The 14,379-nt window shown below is 38.5% G+C and overlaps 1 protein-coding gene across 1 annotated transcript in view; it reads right to left on the reverse strand.

Moving 5' to 3' along the window:
• plxna4 (plexin A4) overlaps positions 1–14,379 on the reverse strand; it is a 248,239-nt gene that overhangs the window by 66,386 nt on the left and 167,474 nt on the right. Inside the window, exons 10-17 of the mRNA XM_023350185.1 lie at positions 12,131–12,331; positions 11,338–11,434; positions 8,768–8,958; positions 3,630–3,781; positions 2,832–2,955; positions 1,604–1,740; positions 1,020–1,187; positions 128–221 (exon numbers count right to left, since the gene is read on the reverse strand). Coding sequence (XP_023205953.1) covers positions 128–221; positions 1,020–1,187; positions 1,604–1,740; positions 2,832–2,955; positions 3,630–3,781; positions 8,768–8,958; positions 11,338–11,434; positions 12,131–12,331 — 1,164 coding nt within the window. The remainder of the gene's footprint in view (positions 1–127; positions 222–1,019; positions 1,188–1,603; positions 1,741–2,831; positions 2,956–3,629; positions 3,782–8,767; positions 8,959–11,337; positions 11,435–12,130; positions 12,332–14,379) is intronic.

Here is a 14,379-nt window from a genome sequence, read left to right on the forward strand (position 1 = left end):
CAAAAATTATTTGTGCATACTCGGACACAACATGCAGTCAATGTATTTTCATTATAGATTAAAAATAAAAACATTTTAACCTCTTTCATTTCAGATGAAGCAATATTGGTGTTTTGCAGTTACTTACGCTGAGCGATTCTTGGCTGTTGTATTTAGCTCTTATGATTGGGGTCTCAATGATGTCCAGGTTAGTTCCTGTTACCATCACTGGAGTATGACCACTGAAAAACAGGCAATATTTCAGAGATTGTTTTGACAAATTGTGATTTGACATACAAATTACTAAAGTATGCCTTGAACCTTTTCACATTCTTTACAACCACCAAATCGTTATGTATTATGTAGCAATATGTAGCTCAAACTCAGTCAGATTGGATGGAAACATTTCTAAATAGTCAATTTTAACTGTCATCACATGTTAATTTCTTTCAAAACTGTCCACTGACGAGGCCCGTTTTTGATTAAAAGCAATTCCTCAGCAGCTGTGGAAGTATGTTACAGACACATACTTCTGTAACATACTTCAGAAGTATGCTGGATATTAAACGTCCGCATTAGCCTCCAGTCTTTTGCAGCCTCTAACAGGTCTTCTTCCAGGATTGACCTGTGTTTTTCTCCATCCATCAACTCTGAGCAGCTCCAGTAACCCTTCTGATGAAAAGCATCCCCAAAGCATGATGCTGTGGAGATGCTGCAAGGCTGCTGTGCAGTATAACTCTGCATACCTTGGTTGACCTTAGACAGTTAACCGAGTTGATCATGGCCATGTCTTGATAGGTTTGCAGTTGAACCATACTGCCTTCACTTGATTGTTTTAAGGATTATCAAAATAAATGAGTTGACAAAATATGAAAAAAAAAATAAAGATGTGTAAATGTAGCAAATAACTGTGGGATGCAAAAGAGATGCTGTAGGTTTACTAAGACATATAAAATTTTAAAGGTATTTTTAAATCATTTATTTTAACTTAATAAGCCTGAGGCCTGTTCAACAGAGATACGTTCTTCCTGGTGACATACCTGTAGATGCTCCACTCTGGCTCAATCTTTGTTATAGTGGGATCCTCCACATATTCAAACTGCAGATCTTTCTGGAGTTGGGCCTTATCTATGCTCACAGACACAGATACCCTCCCGATTCCATGCAGAGAGGCATGTGTTCGGCAGGTTAGCCACTGTCCACCCCTCCTAGAAAGTAGCAGTACAGAATTAGCTAAATAAAACTGCTATGTATGGATAACGCTGTGGAACCATTAAGGAAAACGATGACATTGAGAGGTAATAATGTAGCTTTTTTTAAATAGTTTTTTCTCTTGAAAGTTTCACAATCATTTAAAAAACAAAAACTATTTAATAACCCTGTGTGTTACCATGGATGATAATGTGGAGCTGAGTACATGGGTTATTGAATAAACTCATCAGCTTGAATACTGATAATACAACCTTTTTCAAGATGACTTTATTTTTTCTCTATGCAGCTCAGAACCAGAACTGTCAGAGCCATTAACTGCCTACGCTTTGATGAAAACCGACTTTGACTGAGCTTTTTAATTGAGTCTTTGAAGAGTGACTGGCAGGGTCAACCGAGGCATGTTCCCACTAACCTCAAGTAAGTGCACGGCTGGTCCTTAAACATAATTGACACGTTGCTCCCAGCATCCAAATGGCTGCCTGTGATGTTGACAATTGTTCCCCCGGAGACTGGACCACGGCTCGGCTTCAGCCCGGTAATTCGTGGGATCTATGTTGGGAGTTGCATAGTAAGATCAGTCACATTAAAAAGAATCATGCTGATGTAAGAAAACAAATATTGCAGATAAAAGGCTGGAAAAAAGTTTTTAAACTTTTGATGAAAATAAGAGATAGGCATTTTTAATTTTTTAAAATGCCTACAAGGTTTTTTAAAAATCTTGCTTCTGCGTTTTGAAGCTTAACTTACCACCTAGCACCAAGAGCACAAAAAGCAGTAAAATAAAGAATAAAAAGTTAAAAACAAATCTGTTTAAAGAACTGTTCCTTTTCACAGAAAAAGTTTAGGCAGAAAGCCATAATAGCCATCTCATCATTCTTGTTTATTGAACATTACTGGATAAAATGTACTACAATCTGTAGCCGCAGATCCCACTGGCAATAGGCACAGGCAATAACATGTTGGAAACATTATACAATTGCCACAGCAGTAGTTAATCAAGTCCAGTCGAAGCTGGACATCGTACCAATCTATTATGAAGCCATCTGGCATTCTTATGGTCCCATCTAAAGCCTGTTGTGTTGCATGTTTAGATGTAGCATCTCATACCTCTGTGAAGACGGGCCTCATTGAGAAATAAACCTTGGCCAGTATCCTTTGAAGGGTAACAGTAAAAATGATACTTTAGCATATAAACAAGTCCATAAAAGCAACCACTGGAAATTTATCCCAGAATGTGGAACTGTGTTGGTGACTGTGTGCTGGGAGAGTATTGAAAGAACACAGCAGAGGGTGTAATGTGTTTCTTTATGAGTTCGTGTCAGAAAATGCTTTTAGAAATATCAGCTCTTCTGCCTCATCTTAAACTCATTAGTGAGTGCCAGTCATGTGTCTCAACTGATCCACACATGAGAGAAAAGTTATCATGTGGAAACGGAGCCACAAAACCGCAACATATACAGTATTAGCACCTGTGAGAACAGAGAACGCCTGACATCAAGGCGCTAAAATGAATACAATTCTGGAAGAAAGTCAAAATGCAGTAAGTCACATGTGCAGAGTTTTTTTTTTTTTACAATCATGTGACTAAAATTTTAAAACTGTGATATGAAAGAAAATCTCAAATTAAAATAAACACTCACCACAAAGTAATAGTACTTGGATGATGTTGCCATAAATTCTGGTCTGCATGCTCCAACACCAACACACACCTGTATGTTCCCAGTATACTGGCTCAGCTCTGCTCGCCCCATCTCACAAACAATCCTGCAAGAAAACATTTGAATTACAAAAGAATGCATAGAAATTCACACTGAAATTATTTTAGCTTTGAAACAAAGTAAAGAGGAAACTGATCAAGAAGAGCTTACATTGTGAGAAAAACCTTATATGATGCACCATTTGGTAGTAACTTTACCTCCTATAATTGGCAAACTTGAGGGAGAAAAAGCAAAAAGTCTACCTTTTGCATATGACCTCAGTTACAGCTACTTCTGCTGGGTCAGCACTTACTAAGGAAGTGCTGGCCCACAACTTTCTTTCTAAGCAGAAGAGCTGCGTCTGTTGATAAGCCAACTTTAAACTAATTTGACAGATGGCACCTGCAAGAAGCCTTAGCTGTGGATTAAACTGGAACGTCAACTAAATCTGACCTCCAGAAATGTCTAAAATGATTATTGGACTGTAAGGACAAATATATGTGCAGCTGCTTGAGTGTTTGTCACTAGAAATGATAAATGTATGAATTGTGCTCCAAGGTACACTTAGTATTCAAGTTTTATGCACTTCATGCACACCCAAGTTTCCTCTCAAATAGTTTTGGATATAAAAATGAAATCAGTTTGACAACAATTTCAAGTAAAAAGTGGTAATTAATGTACATTGCAAAAAGAAGGAGAATTTGATTGCTAAATTATTCTATAGTTAAAAATATGACTTACTGTTCCGCAGGTATGTAACCATCACGTATGGGGGTGCAGTCCACGTCAGCCACCTTCACATTACCCTGAATCTCTCTGAAGTCCAGTCCAAGATTTTCACCACGGATAGTCACAAGTGTGCCACCTTCCCTGGGACCGCGCAGAGGGTTGATCTGTTGGGATCCAAATCTTGATTATTTCTGTAATTTTGCTCATTTAAACATTTAAAACAAAGTGTTTTCTGTGCAATAGTTTGCAGAAAATGTGAAAACTTCATCCTGCGACAGAGTTGATATGTTTATACCAGTGAGGTTGAGTCTCTTCTTGTCTGTCTCTTAACAGGTTATCCAATGCAGTTTAAATCTTCTCTTTCTGTCAGTTTATTGTACAAAAGCACTGATAGCGCAAACCTTTCACATTTTTTAAACCGTTTACTATACAGCCTTTTTTTTCTCTGTTACCCCTAAAACAATCAACTGGAACCGCATGTTTTACATACATTATTTTGGTCAGATAGCAACCAAATGTTAAAAAGTTCTAGTTTGAATACTTTATTGAGTAACCAATGAGACCTCAGCCATATTGTCAATACAATTGTCAAGTTTTACAAAACAAATAAATATGAAAACCACAGCAATGCATGACTATGACACTGCACTAAATACCAAGATTGCAAAGTTGATCATTTTTAAGAGTGCCAACTACTGACTAACTACTTCTGAAGACAATAAGTACCTCAAGCATTCTTTGCTTGCCACAGTAATTACTTCCCAAATGCCACGAGCATTTCAGGAGCTCTTCTAAAAATGCATTGCTCATTAGTGCTGGATTGTGGAATCAGTGTATTAACATAGTACCTATTCAGAACCAATAGATTCCTAAGGTGAGCAATTAAACCGAATAATTAGGCTTGGTTTGTTGAGCTTTCAGGGGAAAAGTGCTAATGTTTGTGTTCGCACATATTCCAAATAAAGAGACAATTAACTACAAAATGAACGCTCCAGAGGTTAAAGAAGCTTTGGGGTCCACATCAAGTCCTTTTTTAAATGTGTATTTCAAGTTTACAACAGTCAGATAAACTCAGATCAACATAGATCCTGACATCGGGAGATATCACCACAGTAATCAAAAGCATCTCTCATTGCAGGTAATGTGTTTGCAACATTCATTACCACTTCTTACAAAACTACCTTTTGGCCAGGCAGTGTGTGTGTGCGTGCGTGCACGCGTGTGGGGGTGTGCATGGGTGAGTACACATCATCAAGCCTGTCCAGATGGATAGATGTTACAAACAGAGACAGAGTAGTCTGTCCCCATCAGTCTCTGCCAAGTACAAGTCCTCCAGGCTGCAGACCAGAGCCAGCTGCAATGGCAGCTCTTCCCATTTCTCAGCTCTGTGTATATGTGGCAAAGTGACCCCCCTGTGGTTTTCACATGGCAGGTAGAGTGCTGAGCAAATGAGTGGGTTTATCTTGGAGCACAACATTGTTAAGATATTATAGAAACCTACTCCATACACTAAAAGTATCAAAAAAATTAATTACTATGGTTTGATTATTTAAAAATGTAGTGTAATAAAACAACTTGAAATAGATGAACTTGGAAGGATATTAAGCTAAGTTTAAGCCAAGTCATGAAGAAGTCTGGAGTCTGCCAAATAGGAGATATTGTTAAGAAATTGTTCAATGCCTCTGATTAATAATACTCCCCACAGATTTCTTGATGGAAAAAAGCCATTTGGGAAAGGGTTGCAATACATTCAGTTAAAAAAAAATTGCACACAATGCCTTGTGGCTCCCAATTCATTATAAAATATATTTGACTTAAGAGGGTTGACTAAAGAGAAATAGAGGGGGAGGAAAAAAAGAAAAAAGGAGGGAGACAAAGTATGGCTTTGATTAAATTTTTGACTTTGACAAGATAATTAACGGTTTCGTAGAGGCAAACAATCACTTCTCCTTTTCTTTTTATCTTGATATGCGAGTCACTCTCTCATATTGTTGGTGGGAGATGTCATTATAATTTACTGCATTACAATGCATTAAAGGCTGGCTAGTCTTGGGAAAGTCCTCACTCCACATTGCTCACAGTTTTTATGGGGGAGATGAGAAGGCTGCAATATGTCCTGACTGCAGCCTCAGGGATGCAAAAAGACATACAGTCCCATCTCCTTCAATAAATCCACTGCTTTGAGTGAAAACAAACACTGCAGAGCCCCAGTGATAGACTGAAGCAGACTGACTTTACTGCTTTAAGAGGCACAAAGGGTGTAAAGCATTTTTTTTTCTTTTTGTAAGAATTCATGTGTTTTATTTATTATTTTTTAGTTTTCTAGGTTAACATTATTTGCGAACATGTGAAACTGAAGTCCAATTCCTTCAATTCAGTGTGTGAATTGAATTGTTGCATAAAGAGAAAAAACAAAGGCAAAGTATTTTTTATGGATTTTGTGTGTTAGACCAGAAGTGTCAAACTTCACTCCTTCAATGACCAATGTCCTGCAACTTCTAGAGGTTTTCCTGGGCCGACACAGAAATCAAACAGCTGAATTATCTCCTTAATATGGATTCACATTCTAAAAAATTCTGCTTGATATTTTGATTCAGGTGCATTGAAGCAAACATGGAACTTAAAGTTGCAGGTCATTGGCTCTGTAGTTGAATTTGACATCTGTACAAACCTCAACACGTAATTTGATTATATATAAGATTATACAATAAGTACCTCAAGCATTCTTTGCTTGCCACAGTAATTACTTCCCAAATGCCACGAGCATTTCAGGAGCTCTTCTAAAAATGCATTGCTCATTAGTGCTGGATTGTGGAATCAGTGTATTAACATAGTACCTATTCAGAACCAATAGATTCCTAAGGTGAGCAATTAAACCGAATAATTAGGCTTGGTTTGTTGAGCTTTCAGGGGAAAAGTGCTAATGTTTGTGTTCGCACATATTCCAAATAAAGAGACAATTAACTACAAAATGAACGCTCCAGAGGTTAAAGAAGCTTTGGGGTCCACATCAAGTCCTTTTTTAAATGTGTATTTCAAGTTTACAACAGTCAGATAAACTCAGATCAACATAGATCCTGACATCGGGAGATATCACCACAGTAATCAAAAGCATCTCTCATTGCAGGTAATGTGTTTGCAACATTCATTACCACTTCTTACAAAACTACCTTTTGGCCAGGCAGTGTGTGTGTGCGTGCGTGCACGCGTGTGGGGGTGTGCATGGGTGAGTACACATCATCAAGCCTGTCCAGATGGATAGATGTTACAAACAGAGACAGAGTAGTCTGTCCCCATCAGTCTCTGCCAAGTACAAGTCCTCCAGGCTGCAGACCAGAGCCAGCTGCAATGGCAGCTCTTCCCATTTCTCAGCTCTGTGTATATGTGGCAAAGTGACCCCCCTGTGGTTTTCACATGGCAGGTAGAGTGCTGAGCAAATGAGTGGGTTTATCTTGGAGCACAACATTGTTAAGATATTATAGAAACCTACTCCATACACTAAAAGTATCAAAAAAATTAATTACTATGGTTTGATTATTTAAAAATGTAGTGTAATAAAACAACTTGAAATAGATGAACTTGGAAGGATATTAAGCTAAGTTTAAGCCAAGTCATGAAGAAGTCTGGAGTCTGCCAAATAGGAGATATTGTTAAGAAATTGTTCAATGCCTCTGATTAATAATACTCCCCACAGATTTCTTGATGGAAAAAAGCCATTTGGGAAAGGGTTGCAATACATTCAGTTAAAAAAAAATTGCACACAATGCCTTGTGGCTCCCAATTCATTATAAAATATATTTGACTTAAGAGGGTTGACTAAAGAGAAATAGAGGGGGAGGAAAAAAAGAAAAAAGGAGGGAGACAAAGTATGGCTTTGATTAAATTTTTGACTTTGACAAGATAATTAACGGTTTCGTAGAGGCAAACAATCACTTCTCCTTTTCTTTTTATCTTGATATGCGAGTCACTCTCTCATATTGTTGGTGGGAGATGTCATTATAATTTACTGCATTACAATGCATTAAAGGCTGGCTAGTCTTGGGAAAGTCCTCACTCCACATTGCTCACAGTTTTTATGGGGGAGATGAGAAGGCTGCAATATGTCCTGACTGCAGCCTCAGGGATGCAAAAAGACATACAGTCCCATCTCCTTCAATAAATCCACTGCTTTGAGTGAAAACAAACACTGCAGAGCCCCAGTGATAGACTGAAGCAGACTGACTTTACTGCTTTAAGAGGCACAAAGGGTGTAAAGCATTTTTTTTTCTTTTTGTAAGAATTCATGTGTTTTATTTATTATTTTTTAGTTTTCTAGGTTAACATTATTTGCGAACATGTGAAACTGAAGTCCAATTCCTTCAATTCAGTGTGTGAATTGAATTGTTGCATAAAGAGAAAAAACAAAGGCAAAGTATTTTTTATGGATTTTGTGTGTTAGACCAGAAGTGTCAAACTTCACTCCTTCAATGACCAATGTCCTGCAACTTCTAGAGGTTTTCCTGGGCCGACACAGAAATCAAACAGCTGAATTATCTCCTTAATATGGATTCACATTCTAAAAAATTCTGCTTGATATTTTGATTCAGGTGCATTGAAGCAAACATGGAACTTAAAGTTGCAGGTCATTGGCTCTGTAGTTGAATTTGACATCTGTACAAACCTCAACACGTAATTTGATTATATATAAGTGTATATGTTCTGTAAAGGCCTCAGGCCTTTGTGGTTTTAACCTGATAAATAAAAAAACAATATTAACATGAATGCTTTTGCAGTGTTAATTAGGTCAGTCACTATTTACCTGACTCTCATCAGGAAGGAGTGCAATTCATGTCTTTGTATAACACAAGTTATACAAAGACATGATTCACAGAAAAGCTACATCTTCAACCATTTTTGTCAGTTTTACAGTAAATATTTGAGCTGGTTCAGAAAAATGTGGACACTGCCATATGTGGAATGACTAAAGAGTTTTCTGTACAGTGGATAAGAAGCGTGATGCTTCTTAGTCATGTTTTGCTATGAAATAAAATGTGCTGTGCTCCCAAATGCTTTATATGAATTCTGACCACTCACCATTTTAAACACACTTCACTGCTTTTTGGGTATTGTTTTGTATGACATGCATGTTTCTCCTGGTGTTTTTGTCTCACCTGAGTGATTTTGGGGTTGGTGCATTTGCTGTTGATCCCGTTGGGCTCGAGCAGCTGGTTCTCTGGGAGGAGGCAGTGTTGCTTGAGGGTGCAGCGGTTCTCTCCCTTGCACCAAACACACCCAAACAGTGGGTCTGCTTTCAGACATAAACCGCAGCTTCCACGCTGAGCATCACACTTATAAAGATGAACTGTGCAGTAAGAAATAAAGGCAGACAAAGAAAATGTGGAGGGAAAGGAGATCAAGTTATTCTGGAGAAATCACTTAAAAAAGGCTAGACCACTGTACACAACCTGAACTCTTACAAATATCTCATTATTCCTGCCATCTCCATCTCCATACACTCGCATTCCCTCCTGCCTTGCCTCACCGGGTTTCCTACAATGCTGTCTCCTGCCTCTCATCACCCACCACACATTTAACATCTCATCTCCATGGCAACAGACCAGCCATTTTCTCTTTTAATTGCCATTAGATGCGTGTGTGTGAAGTGCCCATCAAAAAATGCCCCGAGAGATGCTTCCTCCGCAGGCAAACAAAGGTAGGAGGCGGTTTAAGAAGCGTTCTCCATTTCAAGCATCTCCTTTGTAACTTTTGTTGCCTCTTTGATTCTGCACTCACACTCAAGGATATATTTTTGCAGATGTGTTTTTTACACAGACACATATAAACACAACCACAAACACCCTACAAAGTTTGCCTTGCAGCGCAGTGTCATTTTGGCATATAATCCACATTTTAACAATAAATTTCATGAGCCTGACTCCCCTGCCTTTGGAGAAAACAAGGGGTTGCCTTTCAGAGAACTAGAACCCACCACCTACTAATGTTTTCCTGGTATAGCATAAACTGTTTGCAGTAGTGAATTTACAGTGGCCAAATTGAACAAGTGCAACTCAAAGGCACATATTAAAAAAGTCAGCAGCAAATCTTCATTTCACAGATAAGTCAGATACAAAAAAAAAATCAGGATAGCCCACAGTGTGTTGTTTACTTCCTGTAAATACAGGAAGGGGAAATAAATTAGAGCTGTTTGTAGAGATTGATAATTTTTAAAGTACAGGTGAATTTAAATAAATGACAGTACAAATGATTTCAGTTATTACATTCAGAAAGCCAAGTTAATACATTTTGCATATTCATTATACACAAAGCGTTATTTTCCTAGAGTTTCACCCTTGAAATTCTTATGATTATGCCTTACAGGTAATGAAAACCACCGAATTCAGTTCCTGAGAAATATTTCATACAAAACATCTTTTTACAAAAAAGCATGTCCATGCACTGTACCATAAATGCACTCACTATTTGGTTCAGTGAGTGCATTTACAGGTTGTTATTGCACTACTCATGCTTATAAATGTAGCATCAATGAAGGTAATCAGCCTCCAGCTCTGAGGTATTAAGCAAACCCAGGTTGCTTTTAATAGAACCCTTCAGCTTGTCAAGCCTGGTGTCTCTCATCTTCTTCTGGATAATACCCCAAATACTCTCAATGGTGTATAAGTCAAACAAGTTTCCTGGCCGAACAAATACAGGGTACCATGATTATTTAAGCTGGCTTTGGTACTTTTGACAATTTGTGAAGGTGGCATGTCACACTGCAAAATAAAACCAACAACTGATGAGCTTGTAAGCATGAAGTGTTGCAAATTTCCGTGGTGGATGACTATGTTTACTGGACTTCTTAACGCTTTTTCCTTCCACTTAACCTTCTACTAACACGCTTGGGTACTTTGCTCAGTGAACAGCTATCTGCATTAGCAATGTCTTCTGGAGGTTGGATATCTGCTGGGAAGCTGACAATTCATCAGTCTTTCCCAATATTGTATAGACCGTAGCATAACATGTCTGTATTAAAACTCCACTTTTAAGCTAAATTTTGGGTTATTATTAACTATAAGCCATATGGATCAAAACTGACAAATAAAGTACTTCCAATATGTCCATTGATGTAGAGCAAATCTCTATATTATTGTCTTTTTGAATTTGATTTATAAAATAAACTTTTAAATGATACAATTTATCAGGATGCACCAATATATTTATTTTTTTGTTTTAAACTGCTGTAGTTTTCCATTTATAAGTCTACAGCAATAGGAGGAGTTTGGCAAAACTAAGGAAGGCAGTAAAGGACAAAGAAAATTTTATCACAAAAGTCCTACGGAAAAAAAAAGAAATAATAATATTGCAGAGAAACAAATAAAGTATAACCCAGAGAGTTAGAACAGTAATTTGCAATGCAGCCATATGGGAAAAAGATAGACAAGGCAAAAATAAATAAATAAAAGAATCGGGGAAAAAAAGGAGGATGTGTTTAAGTTAACCACTCTTCATGGCAACATCAGGAAATAGATGCTTCACCTCAGCACACCACCACCTGTTGCTATGGAGACAGGCTGCAAGGGCAACAATTGGGAGGCAGCAGACCCACTGTATATATCTCGATGCAAGTTTGTCAGGAGACCACGTTGGACTAAGTGTAAAGTGAATAAGTTGGTGAGCAGATGTGTTTCCATGTGTCGCTGCACATGATCACACCAATGCCTGCATCTGTCTGAATGCTCACCTTTGTTGTGGGCGGGGTTATCAATGCTGAAATCTCCGTTCCAGATGACGGTCAGCTCCACAGGAAGACTGCTCATCTCCATCCCATCGTAGAAATACTATAACCATGGCAACCAGAGAAGGAATGAGTGGCATTGCAGGGAGAGAGGGAAATATTTATACTGTGTATTATTTCTGTGTTCAAATGCCTTTAGTGCCCGATTTCCTCTTTCATCCCAAAAATACATCAGCAACAACAGGTGGCTTTATACTCAGCGAACACACACACACACACACACACACACACACCAGAGAGCGTTCAAAGATTAGATTATTTTTCATTTGGTTCTGTAACACCAGCAGCACGGTGCTAGAATCATAATTTTCTGCTAAATTACAGTTTCCCTCTTTCACAGCTCAATCAAACTACAATGTTTGCCCTGTACTGTGATTACACACCCAATCCCACCGACATCTTGACACGCACACATTAACACACACACATGCAGAGTGATGAAGATAGACAGGAAGATGGAATGTTATTGTATCAACAGGCGATTAGCATCACGACAAGCATAAAGCCTTTTATACTTGCTGTCAATGCATTATTCATTGAAAGGATGGAGCCTCAATAAAGGGGAGGCATAGTTAGGCTCTTGTCTCATATAATCCCTTTATATCAGAAAAACTTAACTTACCTTATAACAGTGGAAATATCAGTGAAAGGAGTACAAATTTTGATGGCAAATACAGGGAGTCTTTACTGAAACTGGTTAGGTGAGCTAATGTGAGCCATTGCTGATGCTAATTCTTACCGATGTGTTTTGACATTGCACTGAGGAGCTGTTAAAGCGCAGGGCAGGTACTCTGTGCTCATTTCCCTGGATGGTTAGGAGGCACTCGTAGCCCCTCTGCCCAGACTGTGGCTGGGGTAGGTTCTTGGCCCGCAGGGTGATGGGCTTTACCACATTGACTGGAACCAGTATCCTGTCTGCAGGCAGCAACTGTGGACAGCCCTGAAACAAACATCAATGTTGGGTTATCATTTATAATATATGAGTAATATTAAATTACTATGGCAGCATGTGTGTTTTTGAATACTGTACTAAAAGTACACAGTGAGAAACCTGACTGAAAGATATTTCAGTGTAAGGATGGCAGCATGTTACATGAGAAAAATTTAATCCACTTTATAAACTGAATATGTGGTCACAAAAAATACACTTAAAAATGTGTAAAAATTACTCCAACCCGTTCAACATTTTAAAATTAAGATTATATATATGATTTATATGACAGATCCACACAAATCCACTGTCAACTGTGGATTTTTTCTTGAGATAATATCCAGATTGGTGGAGAACACAACTAACACATGACTGTCAAAATATTAATCTACTCCAGCTGTGGATCTTTGTAGCTCTTCCGGAGTTACTGTGGGTCTATTGGCTGCTTCTCTGATTGGTGGACTTCTTATTCAGTCTGTTAGTTGTAGGTGGATGGCTATGTTTTGGTAAGTTTGCAGTTGTGCCGTACTCTATTTTCAGATAACGGACTTAACAGTGCTCTGAGATGTTCAAAGCTTTGATTATTATTCAGAAATTGTGCTCTGCTTTAAACTTCTCCACATTTGATCCCTGACCTATTTTGTGTGTTCCTTGGTTTTCGTGATGAAGCATGCATACTGATATTCTAATTAAATGACAGACCTGTTCACATTCAGAAAATGAAGGACAAGTCTGCTCTCTACTCTACTGATACTATCCTAAGGATGGAAGCATCAATTATACATTGAAGCAGACACTTAAGGAAGAGCTTTAATTCTAATTTGCTAGATATCCAAGATGCATGTTTTTTTCTTGTATTTTTAAGAAACAAAAGATTTCGCAGGCATTTCCAATATAAGTTTGCCTCCTGTCTAAGTAGGCTAATAACAATGAATGACAGATACAGAGAGAGGGAGGGATCAAAAACAGAAAAAAAAGTGAAAGGGATGTTAAAGGATGAACAGATGGCATAGGACAAAGTGACAGGACAACAAGTAACACACATAGCACTAGGACAGCAGGATAATCTGACAAGAATACATGTAAGGTAAAACGGAAGGGGGGTAAAGACAGGTAAGCATAATAAATACAGAACAACACTTCCCTGAACACATTGCAAAATGTTCCGTGTGTTTTGCAGAAGGGCAGCAGAAAGGGAAGAGAAGGGAAAACAGGCTAGCAGAGAGAGGAACAACAAAAGAAGACCCAAACTGAAAGCGGCAGGAACACCATTAAGCGCATGTGACAGGGAAAGCTTTAGTATGTCTAAGAGAGAAGTGCAAAGAGGGTGAAAAGAAAGGGAGCAGATAAGAGAAGCCCCCTAACGGATGGAGCCGGGGAGGGGGAGCACCAGGGAGAGGGGTTGAAGCAGAGCACACGTTGAACTGTGCGATAACACTTGTTTGAAGTTCATTAAAAGCCACTTGATTTGGGTAGGCTGAGTGAGTGACTGACTAGTGAGTGACTCAATCACGTGGTGAGAGAGCCGAACGCTCTGTGACACCATTCACAAAGTCATTATAGATAAATGACACACAGAGGGGGGTGAGTTCAGCGGTGGAGGAGAGGAAGGTGGCGGTGACTGTGTGTTTGCTCTTCCAAATCTCATTTTCCTAAGAACGAAGGGTCATATTTGGAGAATGAAAATGAGCGGGTGAGCAAAGAGAGATGCAATCCATTTTTAATCACATCTTTTCCAGTTAATAGACATGAACAATGGGGACAATAAATCTGATCTGGTTTGTGGAAATGAAAACACGGAAAGCACTGGAGTATGACTTAACACAGCGCCTGACTGGAATCTTTAAGACACAGATCTACAGGGATAGTGCTGTGAAGTGATGATGAGACTGAATTTTACACACACATGCTAAGATAAACGTGTGTAGGGTCATGTTATAATAATTTGGTTTCAAACATACAACAAACTTTGTTTCACATAGACAAGGATGATATCTTAGCATTTTAGTAAAGTATGCGATTTGAAATAAAAACAGTAGATGATCCAATTTCCTTTT

Source organism: Xiphophorus maculatus, chromosome 17 (assembly GCF_002775205.1).
Source record: "Xiphophorus maculatus strain JP 163 A chromosome 17, X_maculatus-5.0-male, whole genome shotgun sequence".
NCBI classification, from domain to species: Eukaryota; Metazoa; Chordata; class Actinopteri; order Cyprinodontiformes; family Poeciliidae; genus Xiphophorus; species Xiphophorus maculatus.